The sequence below is a fragment of the Sarcophilus harrisii genome, chromosome 1 (genome assembly GCF_902635505.1).
Source record: "Sarcophilus harrisii chromosome 1, mSarHar1.11, whole genome shotgun sequence".
Taxonomy (NCBI): Eukaryota; Metazoa; Chordata; class Mammalia; order Dasyuromorphia; family Dasyuridae; genus Sarcophilus; species Sarcophilus harrisii.
The window spans coordinates 690,263,890-690,285,702 of NC_045426.1; the positions used below are offsets into that span (position 1 = coordinate 690,263,890).

At 39.7% G+C, this 21,813-nt stretch overlaps 1 protein-coding gene across 8 annotated transcripts in view; it reads left to right on the top strand.

Annotated features, from left to right (window-relative positions):
* RPH3A (rabphilin 3A) overlaps window positions 1-21,813 on the top strand; it is a 354,517-nt gene that overhangs the window by 263,982 nt on the left and 68,722 nt on the right. For all 8 annotated transcript variants that reach the window (XM_031948624.1, XM_031948625.1, XM_031948622.1 and 5 more), the window contains 2 exons: window positions 12,386-12,515; window positions 12,970-13,056. In XM_031948624.1, coding sequence (XP_031804484.1) covers window positions 12,386-12,515; window positions 12,970-13,056 — 217 coding nt within the window. The remainder of the gene's footprint in view (window positions 1-12,385; window positions 12,516-12,969; window positions 13,057-21,813) is intronic.

Here is a 21,813-nt window from a genome sequence, read left to right on the forward strand (position 1 = left end):
TGTGTGTGAGAGAGACAGACAGACAGACAAAGAGAAAGAGGAGAGGTCTAGTTAAGAGAGAAATTGAGAGTTTGAGAGATTGTGAGAGAATGGGAGAGATAGAGAGATAGAGAGAGAGAGAGAGATGGATGTGAGAGAGAGAGAGACACACAGAGACATAGAGAGATAGATACTGACAGAGAGGGGAGAGAGAAAGAGAGACAGAAAGAAAGACACACACACACACAGAAAAATAGAGACAGACAGAAACAAAGAAAAGGTGAGAAAGGGAGCAAGAGAGATAGAAGGACACAAAGAGGGAGACAGAGAGAGACACAGAGACAGAAAGACAGAGAGTTGGAGACAGAGAAACAGAAAGAGAGAGAGAGAGAGAGAGAGAGAGAGAGAGAGAGAGAGAATGAGGACTTAATCTTTGAATGAATCATCACAGCATCAGTATCCAAATTTAAACTCACCTGCCTCAGTGCAATTGTTCTGTCTGAAGGGGAAGCCCAGGAATTCCAAACATTTCCCTTAGTGATTCATCAGGCAAGGTTTTTGACTCAGGGTTCTCCTTTGTGCCATAAATAACATGCTCCTCAGAACTGTTTTTATTTCATGTATGAGAATATAAAAAAATTATTGATGTATTTCATTTTTAAAAATATCATCATTTCCCAATATCTGCTGTCCCCCCATGAGATACCTCTCCAATATCAGAAAAAACAAATGTGAAATCCAAACCAAACTGCAGAGACCACACTACCATCATGGCACTAGTTCTTTAAAATTTGCCAGGGAATTCATATATATTATCTCATCTGATGCTGGGCGATTGTTACTATTTCAATTATCATGATATAGATGAGAAAACTGAAGTTCATTTGAATTGTCCAGAGTCACACAGTAAGTTTCTGAGGTGGGAGTTGAACACAGGTCTCCCTGGCTTCAGGTCTAGCTCTGTCTTCTATCTGCCTATTTTTCTGTGTCTCTGTTGTCTCTGTTTCTCTCTCTCTCTCTCTCTCTCTCTCTCTCTCTCTCTCTCTCTCTCTCTCTCTCTCTCTCTCTCTCTCTCTCTCTCTCTCTCTCTCTCTCTCTCTCTCTCCCTCCCTCCCTCCCTCCCTCCCTCCCTCCCTGTTTCTATAGCTTTCATTTTGTCTCTCTTTCTCTCTCTCTCTGCCTGTCTCTGTCTTTCTCTTTATCTCTCTCTTTCCTTCCTTATGATAAAGGAAGAGCTCCCATTGAGAGAGCCACAATGTCATCCTGGGCAGGGGATAGGACAGGGCATTGTGGGTGCACAGAAGACGCCCTTCTGCCCTAGATGGGTAATTAGCCATCTCTCTTCAGTGCCCAACAAACCTGATGAATTTATGTGTTGCTGTCATGCCAAAGGCTGATTACCAATCATTAACCTAATTGAGTGTATAAACATATAGATAGATGGCTTCTGTGTGCACAGCATCCAGACTGTCCAATTAATTGAGCTTGTCATTTAAGAGAGCTGCATGGATTTGACATGCAAACCAAGCACAATGCTGGAGGAATGTGATCCCGTTCAGAACCAAGGTAAACTTACCTCTTGAAGAACCACTCTCAGTTTTCCTGCATAGTCCTTGATGTCCAGATAATAGTGGCTAAGTTACCATGTACCAGGCACTCTGCTAAGTGATTTACAATTATTACCTATTTGACCCTCACAAGAGCCTTGAGAGTAGCTGCTATTTTGACTCATTTTGTAGTTGAGGAAACTGAGGCAGACAGAGGTGAAGTGACATGAGGGTCATACAGCTAAAGTACCGGATTGAATTCAGGCGCTCCTGACTTTGGTCCTTACTCTCAGTCTATTGTACCACCAGCTTCCAGCTACCTATCCTTTTGCTGACCAACCTTAGCCAGGGTGAACTTAACATTTTCATCATGCAATCCTCATGCCTAATGCAAAGAACTCTCCTTTATTCTTTCCTTGGTCTCTGCCTCAAGCCCCAGGCTCAAGGAGATGATCCTGTTTTTCTGTATAGCTCTAATTGAGGATATAATCATATATGAGAGCTAAAAGAACCTTTAAAGATCATTTAGTCCAGCTGTTTCAATTTCTAGCTTTTTCTTTTTCTTTCTGTAGCTTGAGTGACCTAGGATTCAAACTCCAGTTTGGGATTCAAGAAATCTGAATTCTAATAGTAGATATTGATATTGTTTTGCTGTGACTATTTAAACAACTTCCTCTGGATTTTAATTTTCTTCTTTCTTAATGAAAATAATAGATGAATGATCTCCCTATAATTACTCCAACTTCTGACATTCTTGGGTCGTAGATCCCTCTCTTCTCTAATATTCTAGGTCCTGAAATCCCTCCCTGTCCTGATGTTCTGTGATTCTATAAATCCTATGCCCAGGTCAGGTATAGTCTTCCTTTGCATGACCTATTCATGATCACGAGAACCTCCCATCTCATAACTTACATTCCAGAATCCAGGCCTGATCAAGAGAAATGGAAGATGATTAAATCAGGCTGTTGTTAGTGGGGTGCCAGCTGCCTCAGATCCTTCACCAGAGAAAGTGTATTGCTTCAGAAATAATTATCAAGTTCATTTCTTTTACAAGAGGAATATGTTAGCTAAAGGCTATTGACCTGAAAGGAGAAATAGTAAGAATCCTGGGGAATAGGAGACTTTTTATTCATTCTGCTGATAAGACAAACTCTGAGTGGGCTTTGAATATTTGAAATTTCCTTTTAAATTCCTTTGGAAGAAAGGGCATTTATTCAAGGAAAAAGTGGAATGGAATCTTCTTATTAAGTCAAAATTACAGCATAAGTCAGGTCAGTATTAAGTGTTTAAATTCCAATAGACTTGGAATGAAAGGCCCATCCACATCCAGAGAGAGAATTATGGAGATTGATTGTGAATCAAAGGATTGGATTTCCACTTTTTTGTTATTGTATGTTTGCTTGTTTTTTTTCCTTTCTCGTGTTTTTTCCCTTTTGATCTGATTATTCTTGCATAGCATGATGAATATGGAAATGTGTTTAGAAAAATTGTACATGTTTAACCTATATCAGATTGCTTGCTGTCTTGGAGGGGGGGAAGGGGAGAAGAAAAATTTGGAACACAAGATTTTGCAAAGGTGAATGTTGAAAACTATCTTTGCATATATTTGGAAAAATTAAATATTATTAAAAGAAAAATTAAAAATAAAATAAAAACAAAAAAAAAGACAAAAGACAGTTCCCGCCTTCAGGGAGCTCACATTCTATTGAGGGAAATGTATATATGAGGTAACATGATACAAGGCAGGGGAGGGAGAGAAGGGTATTAGATTTTTTGAGTCGGCAGTTTTTGTTGTTCAGTCATTTTTTCATTGTGTCTGACTTTTTGTTACCCCAATTGGGATTTTTTTTTTTGGCTGAGGCAACTGGACTTAAGTGATTTGCTCAGGGTCACACAGCCAGGAAGTGTTAAGTGTCTAAGATCAGATTTGAACTCAGGTCCTCCTGACTTCAAGGCTGGTGATCTATTCACTACACCAACTAGTTGCCTCTCCCAATTGGGATTTTCTTGACAAAGATACTAGATTGATTTACATTTCTTTCTCTGGCTCATTTTATAGATGAGGAAACTGAGGCAAACAGTGTGAAGTGACTTGCCCAAGATCACACAGCTAGTAAGAGTTTCAGGGCAGATTTGGACTCAGGAAGATGAGTGTTCCTGACTCTCTTTGCCTTATAGCATCCGTAGTGGCTTTGGAGTTAGAGGAACCAGGTTCAGATCCTAATTCTCTCACTCCTTGTAGGGGTCAACTTTTTATCCTCTGTGAACTTGCAGTTCCTCAAATATAGAATGAGACAGATGGCTTCAAAGATTCCTTCTAACCCAATATCTGTGATCCCATTCTCCGTAATGTGTTGATACCTGATTGTGGCCACTATGAATCTCTCCATTGCTGCTTCAGTTTCTATTCTTTGGAATTTATAAGGCTGCATGACTAACAGACACATCAAAACACAGGAAGAGTATTGGGGTTGAAAAGCTGGGCCTTTACTTCATTACCCTGACCCTTTATTTCCTCTTCTCAGACTCTGGAGTTTGACTAAAGGGGCCCTGAGGTTCCTTCCAGATCTGGACCTCAGATCCCATATTTCTCTAATCCTCTGATTTCAATTAATTGATATTAAGTGGCCCAGAAGCAGGAACACTCAGATAATGATCTTAAACCTAGGTTTTAAGTATCAACACTGGCTGCCTATGATGAAGCTAATGAGGTGGCCCCAAGACAATCCATGTCTTAATTGTATCTTCTTGTTATATATATATATATATATATATATATATATATTTAAATACTGAAAAGAAGCAGGCTTCTAGGTTGGCTTATAACTTAACTTGAATGAAAGAACCAGCTGGTGAGTAAAAGATTGGGTTGAGATTAAAGCATATGAGAAGATTTCCATTTCAAACGTTACATGACTTAGGGCTGGTGAGGGAATTTTCTGCACTCTTCATGAGGCAGGTAAGCATCTGTTGGCTGGGGATTGGCGGGGTTCAGGGATCTGCAGGAGACGTGGTGGGCAGGATTAGAGAGCTCAAAGGTGAATCAGTAATAGTCCTGCCCACAGCAGACATCCTCTGCCCTTAGGCCTGTAAACCTCTTCTTACATCCTTACATCCCATTCCCCTGGCCAATAGTTACATAAAAGCATATAAAGACTAGATACAACTTGACTACAAGACAGAGAAGGAGGGAGGCCATTAGCAGTTGGGTGTAGGGAGAGCAGAAAGGCTTTAATGGAAAAGATGGTACTTAAGTTTTAAAGCCAGAAATCACAATAGGCAAAAGTGAGGGAGGAAGTGCATCCTAGGCAGAGGATTCAACCAATTCAAATTCATGGTCATGGAAAATGGAATATCTTGTGTGAGAATAAGCAAATAGGCCAGTATGGCTGTACCAGAGTGTGTAAAAAAGAGGATTTGTGTGCAAAGACTAGAAAGGTAGGAAGGGTCCAGGTTGTGAAGAACTTTAAATGACAGACAAGTTTATATTTTAACTTAGAGGTTATAGGGAACCTCTATAATATATTGAGTAAGAGGGATGATTTGGTCATATCTATATTTTAGAAAAATCATTTTGGCATTCATATTGAAGATAGATTGGACACAGAGGTGGAAGGGACCTTAAAAATAACATTAGTTCAACCCCTTCCTTTTACAGATGAGGAAATAAGGCAACCACTGCAACAGATAATAATGCTGGGCTCGGAGTCAGAAAGACCCTGCCTGATTTGACATAATTGTCTCAGTGTGTTCTAAATCAACAAAACTCCAGTTTTTTCCCATACTAATTCTGTATATTCTTGGTTTGCTAAACTAGGGCGGAATTATTAAATTCTATGGTGACAGGGCTTCTGAAGGAAAATCTGAGGCAGTTCTAAAGAGCTCAGATCAAACCAGATCCCAGTTGGGTGATCAGACACATGTTGTTAAGGGACGACTATGTACTTCAGGCAGACAGCTGCCAAGGGAGAGAAGCCGAGCTCCGCCAAGGCTTTCCGACAGATGTTAGAAACCCCACAAATGCTTTCCTTGGAAAGCCAGGCAGCAAACAAAGACCTGAATTACAAGGATGTTTCAAAGACAAAAAGAGGACCAAGACATTGTAGAGAGAATAGATGTGAAGGGGAAGCCAGAAGGAGATGCAGGTTCATTAAATCTTAACTGGGCGAGGAAATACAGCATCTAAGGCTGCACGTTCCCTGCTTTAAATTATAAAAATGTGCAACAAAAATAACAACAAAAGCCAAATGCTATCTTAGGCAATTGCTTAACTTACCTGGGTCTGTTTCCTTGTTTATAGAGCAAGGGGGTTGGAACTGCTAACCTCACCGCTCCTGTTACATGGAGCCCCTCAGTGGCAGAAGCTGCTGATTATCCGATTGCAAATCCAGGATTCTTTTCATTACATCTCTCTCTGGGTCCAGGTCTGTCTTCTGGGGCCAAGCAGAATGCTTCCAAATCTCCATTCATGTGATAAGCCTGCAGAGGATTCAGTTAATTAATGGGCATTTATTAAGCATCAACTCTTTGCCAGGCACTAAAAATACAGATAAGGTGGCTAGGTGGCACTGCAGGGGATATAGCTCCAGGTCCGGAATTGGGAAGACAACTTCCCGAGTTCAAATCCAGCCTCAGGTACTTCCTAGCTATGTGACTCTAGACAAGTTACTTAATCCTGTTTGCCTCAGTTTCCTCATCTGTAAAATGAACCAGAGAAGTAAATGCCTAATCACTTTAGTTTCCTTGCCAAGAAAATGCTAAATATGGTTATGGAGAATCAGATGGGACTAAAATGACTAAACAACTACAACAAATACAAAGAATGGAACAATCCTTTCTCTCTCTCTCTCTCTCTCTCTCTCTCTCTCTCTCTCTCTCTCTCTGTTTAGATAATTGACTATGGGGTAGCATCTCCCTTGGGCTCTAAATCAAAGTTCAAACTTCTTCTGTACTGGGAAATTCACAAAATAGGTCAGATTTTTAAATAGATAACTGTTCCTTTTTCAAAACTGAATTCCTTGGTTAGGGCACTTAGCAAATTCAAGTGTTGACTGAGTCCATTTCTCTCGTGTGAGACTGAAATTCAAATACACTTGTACAAATGCTGCCACTGTGACATTTACTCCTCCTAAGGGTTTCATGAAAGCAAAGTGCTCCAGTCACTTTATCACTATGCTAATTGTTCTCCTCTGGCCTCTCGTAGCAAATAGTATAACATAGTTAAAGATGCTTTAATGCTATTTTTTCAAGATAGAAAACTCTGAGCCTCCAATACCGGAACTTTTTAAAAATCACATCTGACCTCACTTGTTCCAAAATGTAGACTCAAACCTCCCCCTATCCCCCCATACATACTGAATGGGATAGTGACAAGGGATCCAAGTTAGTTAGGGCTAAGAGTGACACTGTAGAGATGACTAACTTCAGAGCTGGGATTAGGTTTGTATTTGGAAGTCTCATTGTCACCAAAACTCTTAAAATCCCAGAATTTAAGGACCAATCAGAGAAGGAACAGCAAGCATTTATGTTTCTTCTGTGTGCCAGGCACTGTACTAAGTGCAAAATAGCAAAGGACAAATTGGGTAAGGATAATCCTGAGTCATTTTCACAAATTGTCTCATGATTCTCACCTCCTAGAGAGGATAGCAAATTGACTTTTGATTCAGGAGGACCTAGATTTAAATCATACCACTAACATGCAAGTGCTTCTAGTCTCCTAAGGTTGACCTTTATGACTCCTTGTTCTATTTCTCTCTACAACACTTATCATGTACCTAATTATTGTGTAATTTTGTAGAAGATAGCTTTGTGCATTTATCCTTCCCCTACGCCCAAACCTTTGCCCAGGCTCTCCTAGATACCTAGAATTCTCTTACCTCTCAGAATCCCTAGGTCCACTTAGGGCTAAGTTCTGGGGCTATCTCCTTTAAGATGTTTTTTAAGATTTCAGTTATTAGCCCTCCATGAATGATTACTCTGTTTAAGTTGAGTGCATTTTGTATTGATCTAATTGTGTACCTGTTTATTTCACCCCCAAGTACATTGTAAGCTTCTTGAGGGTAGAGACTCTTTTATGTTGTATTTTTATCCTCAGCCTAGCACAGAGTAGGTACTTAACAACTAAGCCTCATTGAACTGAATTAAATTACATCCAATCCCCTATCTGATTTCAGGTTCCATGAGAAGCCATCATCCCACCTTTCCTAAATTCTGTATCTCCCTTAGTATACAGCACAAGGTTTTGTATTCAAAAGGCACTCAATAAATGTCTTGTGTATTACATCAATAGAGGTAAGTTATATTCCATATCCAGGGTGTAAGAAGACTGAGCAATGTGTAAAGTATATTAGAGAGGCAGTATGGTGAGGGGTGCTAAGGTAGTGGACTTGGAGTAAGGAAATAGTTACAACTACACTGGGCTTCATCTTTCTTTTGTAAAAAGTGAGGGATTTAAAATCAGTGACCTAACTCGCCTTCCGTCTCTAAATCTATGGTCCTGTGGACATTTTTAGAAAGACTTCTATTTCTCTCATTTGATTTTTCAAGCTTTCCTTTTGGGGAGAAGAGCTAAACTTGAGTTTTCTGAAAAATTCCTTGATTCTTTTGGGACATTGAAATGCCATTGTGCTTGTGTTGAGTTCATTGTGTCAGTCAACACCCACACAAAGTAAAGATTTTTCCTTAAAAGGGTATGTTGCAAACCGGAAATTGAGTGGATGCCCATCAGTTGGAGAACGGATGAATAAATTATGGTATATGAGTGTAATGGAATATATATATATATATAAATATATATATATATATTATATATGTATTCCATTTCTATAAGAAATATTCAGCAGGATGATTTCAGAGAGATCTGGGGAGACTTACATGAACTGATGTTGAGTGAAGTGAGTAGAACCAAGAGAACATTGTACACAGCAACAACAAGATTATATGATGATCAATTCTGATGAACATGGCTCTTTTCAACAGTGAGGTGATTCAGACAAGTTCCAATGTTCTGGTGATGGAGAGAGCCCCAGAGAGAGAAAACTGAATATGGATCACAACATAGTATTTTCATTTTTGTTGTTTGCTTGCATTTTGTGTTTTTTCTCATTTTTTCCCTTTTTGATCTGATTTTTCTTGTGCAGCATGATAATGGTGGAAATATGTATGGAAGAATAGAACATATTTAATATATATTGAATTGCTTGTCGTCTAGGAGAGGGAGTGGGGGAAGGAAGGGTGGAAAAATTTTGGAACACAAGATTTTGCAAGGGTGAATGTTGAAAACTATCTGTGCATGTGTTTTGAAAAGAAAAAAACCTTTAAAAATTACAAGAATTAAAAAAAGAGGATCCCTTGTCTCCCTTCCTCCCCCTTAGTATCTCCAGTCTGGCTCAGTTGGGAGAATGACTCCTCCATTCCCCTCCTGGTTTCCTCAGCCTAAGCTTTTGTCTGGTATATGTGGGGAGGAGGAGAAGAGAGGGAGGCAGAGGAATCCCAGTGTTCTTGGTATTCAAAGCACTGGGGCAAAAGGAAAGTGTAGTATCCGTGCCCCAATTCTGAAAATAAGCATTCTTGGGTAGCAGGAAGTGTCCAGGTCTTTGCAATCCCTGGACCTGATACAAAGGAGGAAGGAGATCTCTCAAGCCTGAAGCTGGCAGGAGCATGGGGCAGGGGGTGGTTGGCTGAGACCAAGAGAAGGGACGGAAGCCTGCTGTCAGCTCTCCTGAGGGCTCGCTAGATCTCCCCGTCTTAAATGATTTTGTCAGATCTGGGTCACAGCCCATCCTACAGGCCCATGGGCCTGTGATTCAGAGATTGCCTCAAGCGGCCACATGTCTCTTCTGACAGGCAGAAGAAAGAAAAAAAAACTCGGTTTCTGAATTTGTCCTATTTTCAACATTTGATGTTACACTGATTTCAGGGGTGGGGATGGGTTCCGGGGATGGCTGGGAGAAGGAATGGGCATGTTGGCAGTGAGGGAGACTCTCCTTCAATTTTTATTTTATATTGTTAAATATGGATTGTTACTACTTTCACATCCATTACTAATTCCTTAATTGGAAATACCCCTCAATAGATGTCTGTTTGGAGTCTGACTAGGATGGGGAGGGGGAAGTTCAGTATCTCAAAAAACCCCATCATCTCTATAAGTATCAATGTGTTAATCTGTAAAATGGGACCATTTTGTATTTATTCCCCAGCCCTTAGCTCAGTGTTTGGTATATAATAGACACTTAAAAAATTCTTGCTGATTGATTGATTGATTATGGTTTCCCCGACTACCTTACAGGAATATTCCTTCATTCCTTCATTCAGCAAACACTTATAATGTATCTACCATATACCATGTGCTAGAGATACAAAGACAAAAATAAGTCACTTTTTTTTTGGTGGTATGGGACACAGCATATAATAGATAAGTAATTGCCAAAGGGTTGAGGTCAGATTAGACCTTGTGAAGGAAATGGAATATGAAAGGCAACTAGGTGGTACAATGGTACAGGGACAAATCCCTGAGTTCAAATCTGGCATCATATGCTTGACATTTATTAGCTGTATGACTCTGGGCAAGTTACTTAACCTTGATTGCCTCACAAAACAAACAAACAAACAAGCAAAAAAGGAAATGACGTGAGCTGATCCTTGAAGGAAGCTAGTGATCCTAAGAAGCAGAGATGAGGCATTCTGTACATGGGCAACAGCCTCTGTAAAGGTATAGAGGTGGAAGATACAATTTCATGTATAGGCAATAAGTAAATAAGCCAGTTTGGTTGTGATATAAAATGTGTGAAAGAAAATAGGGTATAATAAACCTGAAAAGATAAATTGGTACTATGTTGTCAAAGGCTCTAAACGACCAATATAAGGAGATAGGATAGAGACAACTAGGTGACACTGTGGGTACAGCACCAGCCCTGGAGTCAGGAGGATCTGAGTTCAAAGAAATCTCAGATACTTTTTAACTGTGTAATCATGGGCAAGTCACTTAATCTTGATCATCCCCCAAACAAAAACAACTACAAAAAGAAGTATAAAAGGAGAAGAAAAAAGATACATTTTCCTGGTGGACTTCCATGGTTATTGGAAATGCCATGAATGAAGAACCAGCAAACAGAATGAATATACAAGAAAAAAGATATTCAACATGTAGTATCAAAGATCACAGAGAGGTTAAGAAGGCTCACATTTACTTGCTGTCTTGGAGGAGAGGGAGAAAAATTTGGAAAACAAGGTTTTATAAAGATGAATGTTGAAAACTCTTTGCATGTATATGGGAAAATAAAATACTATTAAGTCTGAGGTCTGAGGAAAGACTATTAGATTTGGTAATTAAGAGATCATTGGTAATTTTGGAGAGAGCATTCTCAGTTGAATGGTAAGGTTGGAAGCCAGGCTGTACAGATTTAAGAGGAAATCAAGAAAGAATACTTATTTATTATTGGGGTTTTTTTATGTGTCCAAAAACAATAGGAAAGATCATTTATTAATTTATTTTTATTTTGGAGGCAATTGGAGTTAAGTGCCTTCTCCAAGGTCTCACAGCTAATAAGTATCTGAATTTGAACTCAGGTCCTCCTGACTTCAGAGTTGGTGTTCTACCCACTGCATCATCTTGCTAAAGGACACTTATTATTGTATATAATTTTATCATAGAGATTAGTCACAGAAAGGAGAATAATATGGGACAATAAACTAATATGGATGGATGCATCAAGAGAGGGTCTTTTGAGGATGGAGGAGTCATGGATATGTTTGTGGGCAGTCGTGGGGCAGTTAGCAGACAGGGAGAAATCAAAGATAAGAAGTAGGATTGATAGTAGTACAATCTGCTAGAACAGCCAAAAGCTCATCATGGTGGAGACATGGACCTGGAGCTCAGCAAAGTATAGTGGAATGATATGGATTCAAATCTCAGCTCTTCCTGTTTCTATTTATAGAATCTGAGGCAAACTGTCAAATCTCCATGGGCCTCAGTTTCCTCATCAGTACAATGAAGGATTTGGACAAAGTGACCTCTGAGAGTCATTATAGATCCATATCTATTACCCCACAATCTCATTTAAAAAGTATGTAGACTTGCAAGTTGCCAGCATAGGGATAACATTAAACAGAAAATGGACAATTTTATTTTAACGTAGTTTACCAGTGGCTGAAATTATGACCTCAATTAAGGTCCTTTTCTGATCCCTCCTTGTAGCATGTGTTCTCAAAAGCTATTCCAATCTCAAAAAGCATCAAATAGAGGCATATGTGAACAGACTTTATACTGCCCCAAAATCAATCTTTCTAGATTCAGAAAGGCTGACTATTGGGTTAACTCCAAGGTCATGTATTTTGAGCCATGGCAACTTTCAAAGGCTGCCTGCAAACTTTCTGGAGGATTGTGATTTGTACAAGTAGAGAAAACAAATTAATAAAAGCAAGCATTAAAAAAACCCCAAATAGGGTAAATGTGTTTGTGTTCATGTGTTGGGCCTAGGGCCAGGGTAAATTAATTTTAAAATGCTGAGGCTGATTTGAGTGTATTTTGGTAAGATAATGGGTAGCCTGTTCCCCCAGAAAATCCAGTCCCAGATCCTGTGGAAGCACTGGCTCCCTGAAAAGAGATGAAACATGGACCCTAGGAAAGGGATGGAAATGTAGGGATACCAAGGACAGTTATACACAGCATAGAATCAGCTCAAGACCTCCAGATGCAGGGATAGCAGGCTAGAGTACCACCATGGGGAACTAATTGTCTATGTCTCCCAATCCCCCACCATGTTGTGTCCTTGAGGCAAAACTCTCATTGCCCATTCTAGTTAGGACCTCACTTGAGGTACATAATTTTTGGTCCCTGTGAACACTCTCTCCCATTTCAGGCGCCTGGTGGATCGCTTGGAGAACATGCGTAAGAACGTGGCTGGAGATGGGGTAAACCGCTGCATCCTGTGTGGGGAACAGCTGGGAATTCTGGGCTCCTCCTGTGTAGTGTGTGAGGACTGCAAGAAGGTAACTCCTTCCTCTTCCTTCTCCGCTGAGCTCCTGTGTCTGGTTGACTCAAAGAAAAGCAATAGGGCTCTCCAGGACAGAGTCCTGTGATGATTCCACTGTCCATTCTGTCCCTCTGAAGTGTCTTTCATAGGAGCATGAGATTGTCCTGGCCACGGACAGCTATTCTAACCCTACATTTTATAGATAATCTGACTGAGACTCAGAGTTTAAATAATTTGTCCCAGATCACACAAGTAATAAATAGAGCTGGGATTCAAATCCAGAGCCTCCGTCTCAAATAGAAGTGCTCTTCTCACCAGCACTTTGCTTCCATCAGGACTTAAATGGCACAGAGATGACACATGCATTCCTTTTTGCTTTCTCCTCCTCCCCACCCCATCCCCACCAGCCCCATTCTCCAATCCCTGACTTTTACAAACCTAACCCGGGTTCTGTCTGGCTTTGCCCCCAGAATGTCTGCACTAAGTGTGGAGTGGAGACCTCCAACAATCGCCCACATTCCATCTGGCTTTGCAAGATTTGCAGTGAGCAGAGAGAGGTGAGTGATTTCCTCCCAACCCTCTCTGATCCACTTCCCTAATTCCCGAGGAAGGGGAAGGTAGAGGAGAAATGTTAAGGTTCACTTCCACTCTCTAGGTTTTCATATCAAAACCCCCAATTCCCCTGGATCGCACTGACCTGAGATATTGGAATCAATAAGAAAATGTATCCAAGATTGGATGCCAGTCAGCCTCCCCATATGAGTTTAGTTGTTCACACAGCACTCCCACATCTGGAGTTATTCTTTAATCTCGGGCATCACATTTTGCCTATTGCCTTCTCCCTTAGAATGAATTCCTTTAGGAAAGGGCTTGTTTTTCCTCTCTCTCTCCATTGCTTAGTTCAGGGCCTGGAACACAGCAGGTACTAAATAAATGCTTGTTGTTGTTGGTTTGACATTTTAGTAAAGACATTGAAAAACTGAGTGTCCAGAGGAAGGCAATGAGAATAGAGACCCTGATTTTGTGTCACAGGATAAGTAATGGAAGGAACTTAAGATATTTAGTCTGGAAAAGAGAAGACTCAGATAAGATAAGATAACTTTATTTGAGTCTTAAGAAAGAGGGATTAGTCTTGATCTACTTGGCCCCAAATGGCAGGACTAGGAGCCATGATAGAATTGAAAGAGTGACTATATAGGTTGAAGCAGGGGTGAGGAAGGAAACTTGTTCACGTGGGGGTTGGACCACATGGCCTCTAAGGTCCAACTTCCCATTTCCAAAATCCTGCAATTCTGTGAGATAGCTAAAGGGTGTTTAGGAGGGTTTGCTGAAGAAGCAGCTGACCTCCTTTTCCTTCTTTGTCTTTTATCTTTCCTTCTTTCCCTCTTCCTTCTCCCCACAATCCCTCCTAGTCTTCCTATATTCCTCTTTCTTTCCTTCTCCTTCCTTCCTTCCTCTCTCCCTTCTTTCCTTTCTTCTTCCCTCCTTCCCTCTCTCCTTCCCTCTCTCCTTCCCTCTCTTCTTCCTTCCTTCCTTCCTTCCTTTTCTCCTTGTCTTTCTATCTCCTCTAGCCTCTTCTAATGTTTTCTCTTCAGTTATTGCTCTGTCTGTCTCTCTGTGTGTGTCTCTGTCTGTCTCTCCCCTCTTTCTTTCTCCCCCTCTCTTCCCTCCCTTACCCCCCCTTCTTTCCTTCCCCTTTCTTTCTCTCTTCCCCACTTTCTCATGTTATCTCTTGGCTGTTTCTTTATTTCTCTCTACTTCTTTCCTCTCTTTTCCTGTCTGCCAGTCTTTCTTCCTTTCTAAGCTCTGAAATATAGATTTTTATTTTGCTATTTCGAAATAATTCAATCAACAAAAAATTATCAAGTGCCCATATTTGTGAGGTACTGTCAGCAGGAGAGAGTAAGAGAAATGGGGGAAGAACAGGAGACAGTAGGAGAAATGGGGGAAGAGCAGGAGAGAACAGGAGAAATGGGAGAAGAAGCAAACACTAGAGTGCCTTTTTCTTCTTCTTACTGTAGCTGACCTTCTTGCTCCTCCCTGTCCCTGTGTGCTAGGACACTGATAAACGTGCCTCAGTGAACACAAAAGCAAGTCCCTCCATGATGAACTAGTGGTTTTCAGTTTCCATTTAAAGACTCCTTCCATCTTGGAGAACTTCCAACCATAGCTGACATATAGATTATTGTCTTTCATTCTCAAAGAGAACCAAAATCATGTTACTATGTTGGGGTCAAGGCACAGTGTGCCTGACAGTGGCTAACCATACCGATGTGGGCTCAGAAGGCTCCACCAAAGGCCAGGCACACAATCACTTGTCAAATAAGCTATAGAGAGAAATCCTTTTATGCAGGAGGAACCAGTTGGCTACTAAAGTCCCTTCTACTTCTCAAATTCTGTGATTCTCTGACCTCCATCCCTCTCCCCTGATGGGTGACAAAGCCACAGACGACCCAGAGTCAGGAAAGGATCTGATTCCCCTATAGCTTGATCCTCTTGGAGGACTAGGGGCTTTGGTGGGAGTCATCATGGGGCCCAGAAGAAGAGAGAGGAAGCCAAATCCTACATGCTGGCTCAGAAAAACTTCTACTTTAAAGGAATCACAGAATTAGGGACAGTTAGATGGTACAGTAGATAGAGCATTAGCCCTGAAGTCAAGGTAACGTGATTTCAGATATGACCTTAGACACTTAACACTGCTTAGCTGTGGGGCTGGGCAAGTCACTTAACCCCAATGGCCTGACCAAAAATAATAATATATAATATATATGTACATACATATAATATATAATATCATATCTCTCTTTCTCTCTCTATATAGCTATAGCTATAGATATAAATCACAAATTTGAGAGTTGTAAGCTGACCTCAGCATCTATTTAGTCCAACCTAGATATGAAAGGAAAGGATCCCTCTGGCATAAAATACCTGACATTGAATTCACACATATATAATTTTAAACTTAAATACAAAATGAGAAAAAAAAATCCCAACACAGCAGACCATGGGAAAGGATTCAATATAAAACAATAAATTTCCATTTTCAGAAAACCTATATAATAAATCCTACATATTGTTTTCAAAGCTGTCTAGCTTTTGCTTGCTTACTTGTTAGGTTTTTTTAATATGGGAGCAGCTTTCACTGTTAAGAATTTTTCTGTGATATTAAGCATAAATACAACTTTTACCCAGTGCTCCTGATTCTTCCTTTTGGGGTCATAAAGAGCAAAACCAATTTTTTTCCATTCGCCAGCCCCTCAGATACTTGGAGATAGCTCTCATGTCTTTTCTTCTCCACTTTCTTCAATCAATCCTCACCTGCCATGGAATCAAGGCTCCTTGACATCCTGACTGCCCCACTCCAGACACATTTGCCAGTTTGTCAATGTCCTTATTAAGCCATGGCTTACAGACTTGAATAAAGAAGTCCAGATAAGGTCTGATGAGGGAATAACATAGTGAGATAATCACATCCCTGGAAGTTCTTTCTCTCTTAATGTAACCCAGATTTCCTTAGCTTTTTTGGCTGCCACATTATACTACTGATGCATATGGAGCTTGCAGTCTAAGACCCCCATATATTTCCCCCCCCCCACCACTGCTGTCTAACTACACTTGTGCTATCTTGTTCTCGTGGAGTTGATTTATACATTTGTGCTTGTCCAATTTTGTGATATCTCTCCCATCTTACAGTTTTAAAAATATCATTGGCAGTGGCTCAGGAACTATGTTTGCTAGTTCTTTCAGGACCCAAGGATATAGTAATAATAAAATAGTCAAATTTTAGAGATATTGCAGGTTCAGTTCCAGACCACTGCAATAAAATGACTATTGCCATATAGTGAATCACAGGAAGTTTTTGGTTTCCCAGTGCATATAAAAGTTATGTTTATTTGGATGGGAAATGCTATCTACAACCCAAAAGAGAACTATGAAGACTGAATACAGATCAAGCATACTATTTTTACTTTTTTTTCCTTTCTGTTTTTTCTCATAGTTTTTTTTCCTTTTGTTCTGATTTTTCTCTCCCAACATGACTCACGTGGAAATATGTACATATACATACATACATATATAAAGAATATCCATGAATAACTTTAAAACATTAAATTAAAATTTTTAAACTTAGGTTTATACTATACTGGAGTCTATTAATGTGCAATAGTGTTATGTCTTAAAAATGTATATACCTTCATTTAACAGTACTCTATTGCTAAAAAAAAAAAAATTAAATATCATCCGAGCCTTCAGTGACTTGTAATCATTTTGCTGCTGGAGGGTCTTGCCTTATTGATGGCTGCTGACTGAACAGGATGCTGATAGCTGAAGGTTGTGTTGAAGGTTGTGGCAATTTCTTAAAATAAGACAACATGAAGTTTGCCCCATCGGTTGACTCTTCCTTTCACTTGAACACTCAGAAACCATTGTAAGGTAATTAATTGGTCTCATTTCAATGTTGTTATGTCTCAATGAATAAGGAGGCCTGAGTGAGGGAGAGACAAAAATAGCAGGACGGTGGAGCACTCAGAACACATAGCACATTTATCGATTAAGTTTGCCCATATTATATAAGCACAGTTCAGGGAGCCCCAAAACAATTACTATTGATTAATATCAAAGTCACTGATCACAGATCACCAGAACAGATATAATAATCATGAAAAAGTTTAAAATAATGCTAGAATTACCAAAATGTGACACAGAGACATGATGTGAGCACACGCTGCTGGGAAAACAGCATGATGGAATACAGGATTTCTACAATCCTTCAAATTGTAAAACATGCAGTGTTTGTGTAGTACAACAAAACGAGATGTATCTGTAATAACTAATGTTTATATGCCAGACATTGTACTACGTGCCTTACAATTATTATTTCATTTAATTCTCACAACAGCTGTGCTGTTATTAATTCCATCCTCTTTTTACAGGTGAAGAAACTGAGGCAGGCAAAGGGGTTTTTTGGTAGTCATTTTTTTTTAAGTTACAAACCCAGAGTCATCCAGCTAGTAACTGTCTGAGGCTAGATTTGAACTCAGATCTTCCTGATTCTAGAATAGGTACTCCATTCACTGAATCACCTAGCTGCTCCTAGCATAGTACATCTGGGTCAGTACATGTAGGCAGCTAAAAATTCTCTTAGTTTCTCTATATCAACTCCCTTTCTGCCATTTTTTGCTATATTATTCCCAGGGCAAAGGTCATCCTTTTTGGTAAAAAGCTAAGAAAGTTTCATTTTATTGCCTTTATCTTTCCATTCCAGCCTCAACTCAATCTGAGTTTTAGCATTTCTGATGCCATTTTTACTCAATCATACAACATTTATATTTGTCTTCTGGTACCTAATCTTCCTTCCATCCTCTTTAGATTTTTTTTAATCTAATCTGGTTGGTGAGATTCCAGTGCATCCCTATTAGTCTCTTCAGGTATCATGTTTCCCTCTTCCTCAAAGGAAATGTTTTCCTTTATCTTCAGAATTCCATTCTTAAACAACTCATATTTCTCTTGGGATGACTTGCCCTGTTGATAGAATTTTATTCTATAAGATCGTACTTTTCCTTTTTCTAAACTCTTTGAAATCTGCATTTCTATAAAATAGGATGCACATCAGAGTATACCTGGATTTCTTTTCCTCTTTGCAAACTCAGGAGGGAGTAGTTACTTCCCCTTTCCTTACTCCAGAGTTCCCGTAATTACCATCCAACAATAAGTTTCTTTCTCCTGAATAAAATCATGTATCAGTCAAATTAAATCAAGAAATCCAGAATAAAGTTTCCTTCACTTTTTGAAGAATGAAATTATCAGTAAGTCAAGTCCTTAAATTATTAACTGTTCTGTTCTGTTTTGGGGAAGGAGGAAGGAAAGAGAAGGAGACAGAGAAGAGAGAAAGAGAAAAGAGAGAGAGAGAAAGAGGAACAGAGAAAGGCAGATGGAGACAGAGATGGACAGAGACAGAGATAGACAGAGAGACACAGAGAGAGAAGAGACAGAGACAGAGAGAGAGGGAGGGGGGAGAGACTGCAACAGAGACAGACAGACCAAGAAACAGAGAGACAGAGACAGAGACAGCGACAAAAATAAAGAAACAGACACAGTCAAAGAGAGACAGAGAAAGAGGCAGAGATACAGAGAGAGAGCAGAAATAGAGACAGAGATACACAGAGAGAAAGAGAGAGATAGAGAGACAGAGGGACAGAGCTACACATACACACAGAGCACTCCAATTTATGTCTAGATAATTAAAGTGTGATTGTTCAGCAAAAACAATATACACTCCAGCTCTCCCATTTTTTTTTTTTTGTTGTTCAGTAATGTCCAACTCTGTGAGTCCATTTAGGGTTTTCTTGGTAAAGATGCTGGAGTGGTTGGTCATTTTTTCCCAGCTCATTTTATGGATGAGGCAGACAGAGTGAAGTGACTTGTTCAAAGTCACACAGCTAATCAGTGTCTGAGGTTGTATTTGAACTGTCTTCTTGACTCCAGACCAGGCACTCTACTGGGGCACCTAGCAGCCAAGTTCCCTCAAAGCTACAGCAATTAAAGATCTAAAAATCTAAATGAGCATCAGACTGAGTAGAGATTGTGGAATCTAAGATAAAATCATAGTGAGTCATCTTCCCAACCAAGAGCATAAGTTCAGTCCAAAGGCAGAAACTATGGTGGAGGGATAGATTGCAAATTCAGACTAAGCCAGTGGCCTCTCAACAGGGTCATAGTGCTGCAGGATTAATGACTTAGTCTTGGGGCTGAGAACAGGAATAATCAGCCTTCCAGCTAATTAATGGATATCCAGGCCAGTAACTGTCTACTGAAGCTCTATGTTGAGAGGCAAGTCTTTGTTTGTGACACTGAAACGCAAATAAATGTCCAAAAAGATAGTGATCCAGATCAGGCCCTCAACCAATCCATATAAAAGAAAGCCTCCTGAAAACTTGCAGTCATCTGACCTAAGATGGCCTTGGAACCCCTAAAGAGCATGGAACTCAGTGCTTAGAGAACATAACATCAGGATTCCAGATGAGTCAGGCCAAGAGCAAACAAGGTCATGGCAGTCTTGCCATAAGTGTGTACTCTAGCTTAACAGACAGGAAGTCTCAGTATTAGGAGTAAGGCTAGAAAATGAGTAAACAAAAAAAGATAAAGAGCAATTAAGGTGCCAGGATGCCCAGAATGCAAACCAAGAAAAGAAAAATAACAAAAAAGCACCTACAAGAAAAGCCTTAAAGAGAAACACAACTTGGCCATAAATTTGGTGAGAATTTCTAGAAATCAGAAAGACCTGAATTCAAATGTGGCCTCAGACATTTACTAATTCTGTAACCCTGTGCAAGTAACTTAACTCTCATTTGCTTCAGGTTCCTTGTCTGTCAAATGGTAATAATAATAGTTCAGGGTTGTTGTGAGGATCGGATGAGATTATATTGTGAAGTGCTTTTTGTAGTGCTTGGCACACAGAAGACACTACATAAATAGGATCCATTAGTATTGTTAAGATGATAATATAGATAATTGAAGTCCCCCATCACTGCTCTATCCTGCCTTTGTTCCAGGCTTGTTATGTTTTCCAGCCTCCTCATCTATTTCTTCTTTTTTCAATTACCAAGAAAAAAAACAGAAACCAAAAAAGAAACCAAACAAAAACCCAAATATGTTTCTCCTTCCATTGCCTTTCAATCAAATATTCTCTACCATGCTTTCCTCTCCTAATTCGTGGATTTCCTCACTTGATATACTATATTGACATATAATACTATGGTTGCTTTCCTTGTTTCCATGGTGCTAGGGAAGTTCCAGGGGATGGATGGATGGATGGATGGATGGATAGATAGATAAATGGATGGACAGGTAGATAGATAGAATAGACATAAATAGATGTATGGATAGGTAGTACATAGATAGGATGTATAGATGAGTAAATAGACAGGATTGAAAGATAGATAAATGGATGGACAGATAGATAGAGAAATGGATCGACAGGTAGATAGAGAAATAGAGAAAGGAAGGAAGGAAGGAAGGGAGAGAGAGAGGGGGAGAGAGAGAGAGAAAGGACAGATGAATAGATGCATTGATAGGTAGTACATAAATAGGATGTATAGATGAATAGATAGGATTGACAGATAGATAGATAGATATGCATTGATATATGTATGTGTATTCACACACACAAACATACCTACACAAAAGTTTTTAAATAAGGTACACTGTGCCCATTTAGAGCCGTAGTCTAATCATGAGTTTCATCCCCACTAAATTGTAGTGATAATTATGAAGTCGTATTTATCTCCTTACATTAGGCCCCTCAAATTCCTCTTATTTATTCTCTAAACTTGGGACATATGTGTATAAACATATCAGCTCACGGATTTTATTGCTAGTTCCTTTCTTGGATTTGTCTTTCTTCATTATAGCTACTCTCTATAGTATCTAGCTTAAAGAATATATAGAAATAGGTCTCTACCTTTTTGTGGTCAAAACTTTTGATTAGATTTTCAAGATATCCCCAAAATAAAGTCTTACTCCCCATTTGTTAGATGTGCTTCACCTCTAGTCAGGGATCTCTTGTGGTCCAGAAGTCCAAATCCCCTTCTCAAATATTTACACGTGTATTATGTATGTATGTATATATTCACACACACACACACACACACACACACACACACACACACACACACACACACACATTCTGCAGATCACCTGGCAGGATAAGATACCAGACCCTGTGATCTTTTCTCCAACTAAACTGCCAAACATTCCAACTCTACTGCAGAGGGCACAAGTGGCCATATTGTTTGAATGCCAAATGTATACTTGCCAAAAAGATTATTTTATGGAGAACTCACACAGGGTAAATGCTCACAAGGTGGTTAGAAAAAGTGATACAAGGACACTCTCAAGGTATCTATTAAGAACTTTAGAATCAATTATATCACATGGGAGACACTGGCACAGGACCGCCCAGCATGGTGTGCCCTCATTAGAGAAGATGCTGTGCTCTATGAGCAAAGCAGGATTGAATTAGCCCAAAGGAAACGTGAAATACACAAAATGAGAGAAGTTACTCCAAATGTTCATATGGACTATTTGTGTCCGACCCGTGGCAGAGCATTCTGATCTCTATTGGTCTGATCAGCCCCAGTTGGATGACCTGTAACTCGATTCTAATATAGTGATGTCATTTTGATCCCCTGCACATGCGTATGTATGTTTAATATATACATGGGTGTATATGTTAAGTGGAAGAGATTTCTCTTGTGTCTATGTGCATGTATCTAGGTATGTGCACACGTGTACATGTCTGTGCAAATGCATATATG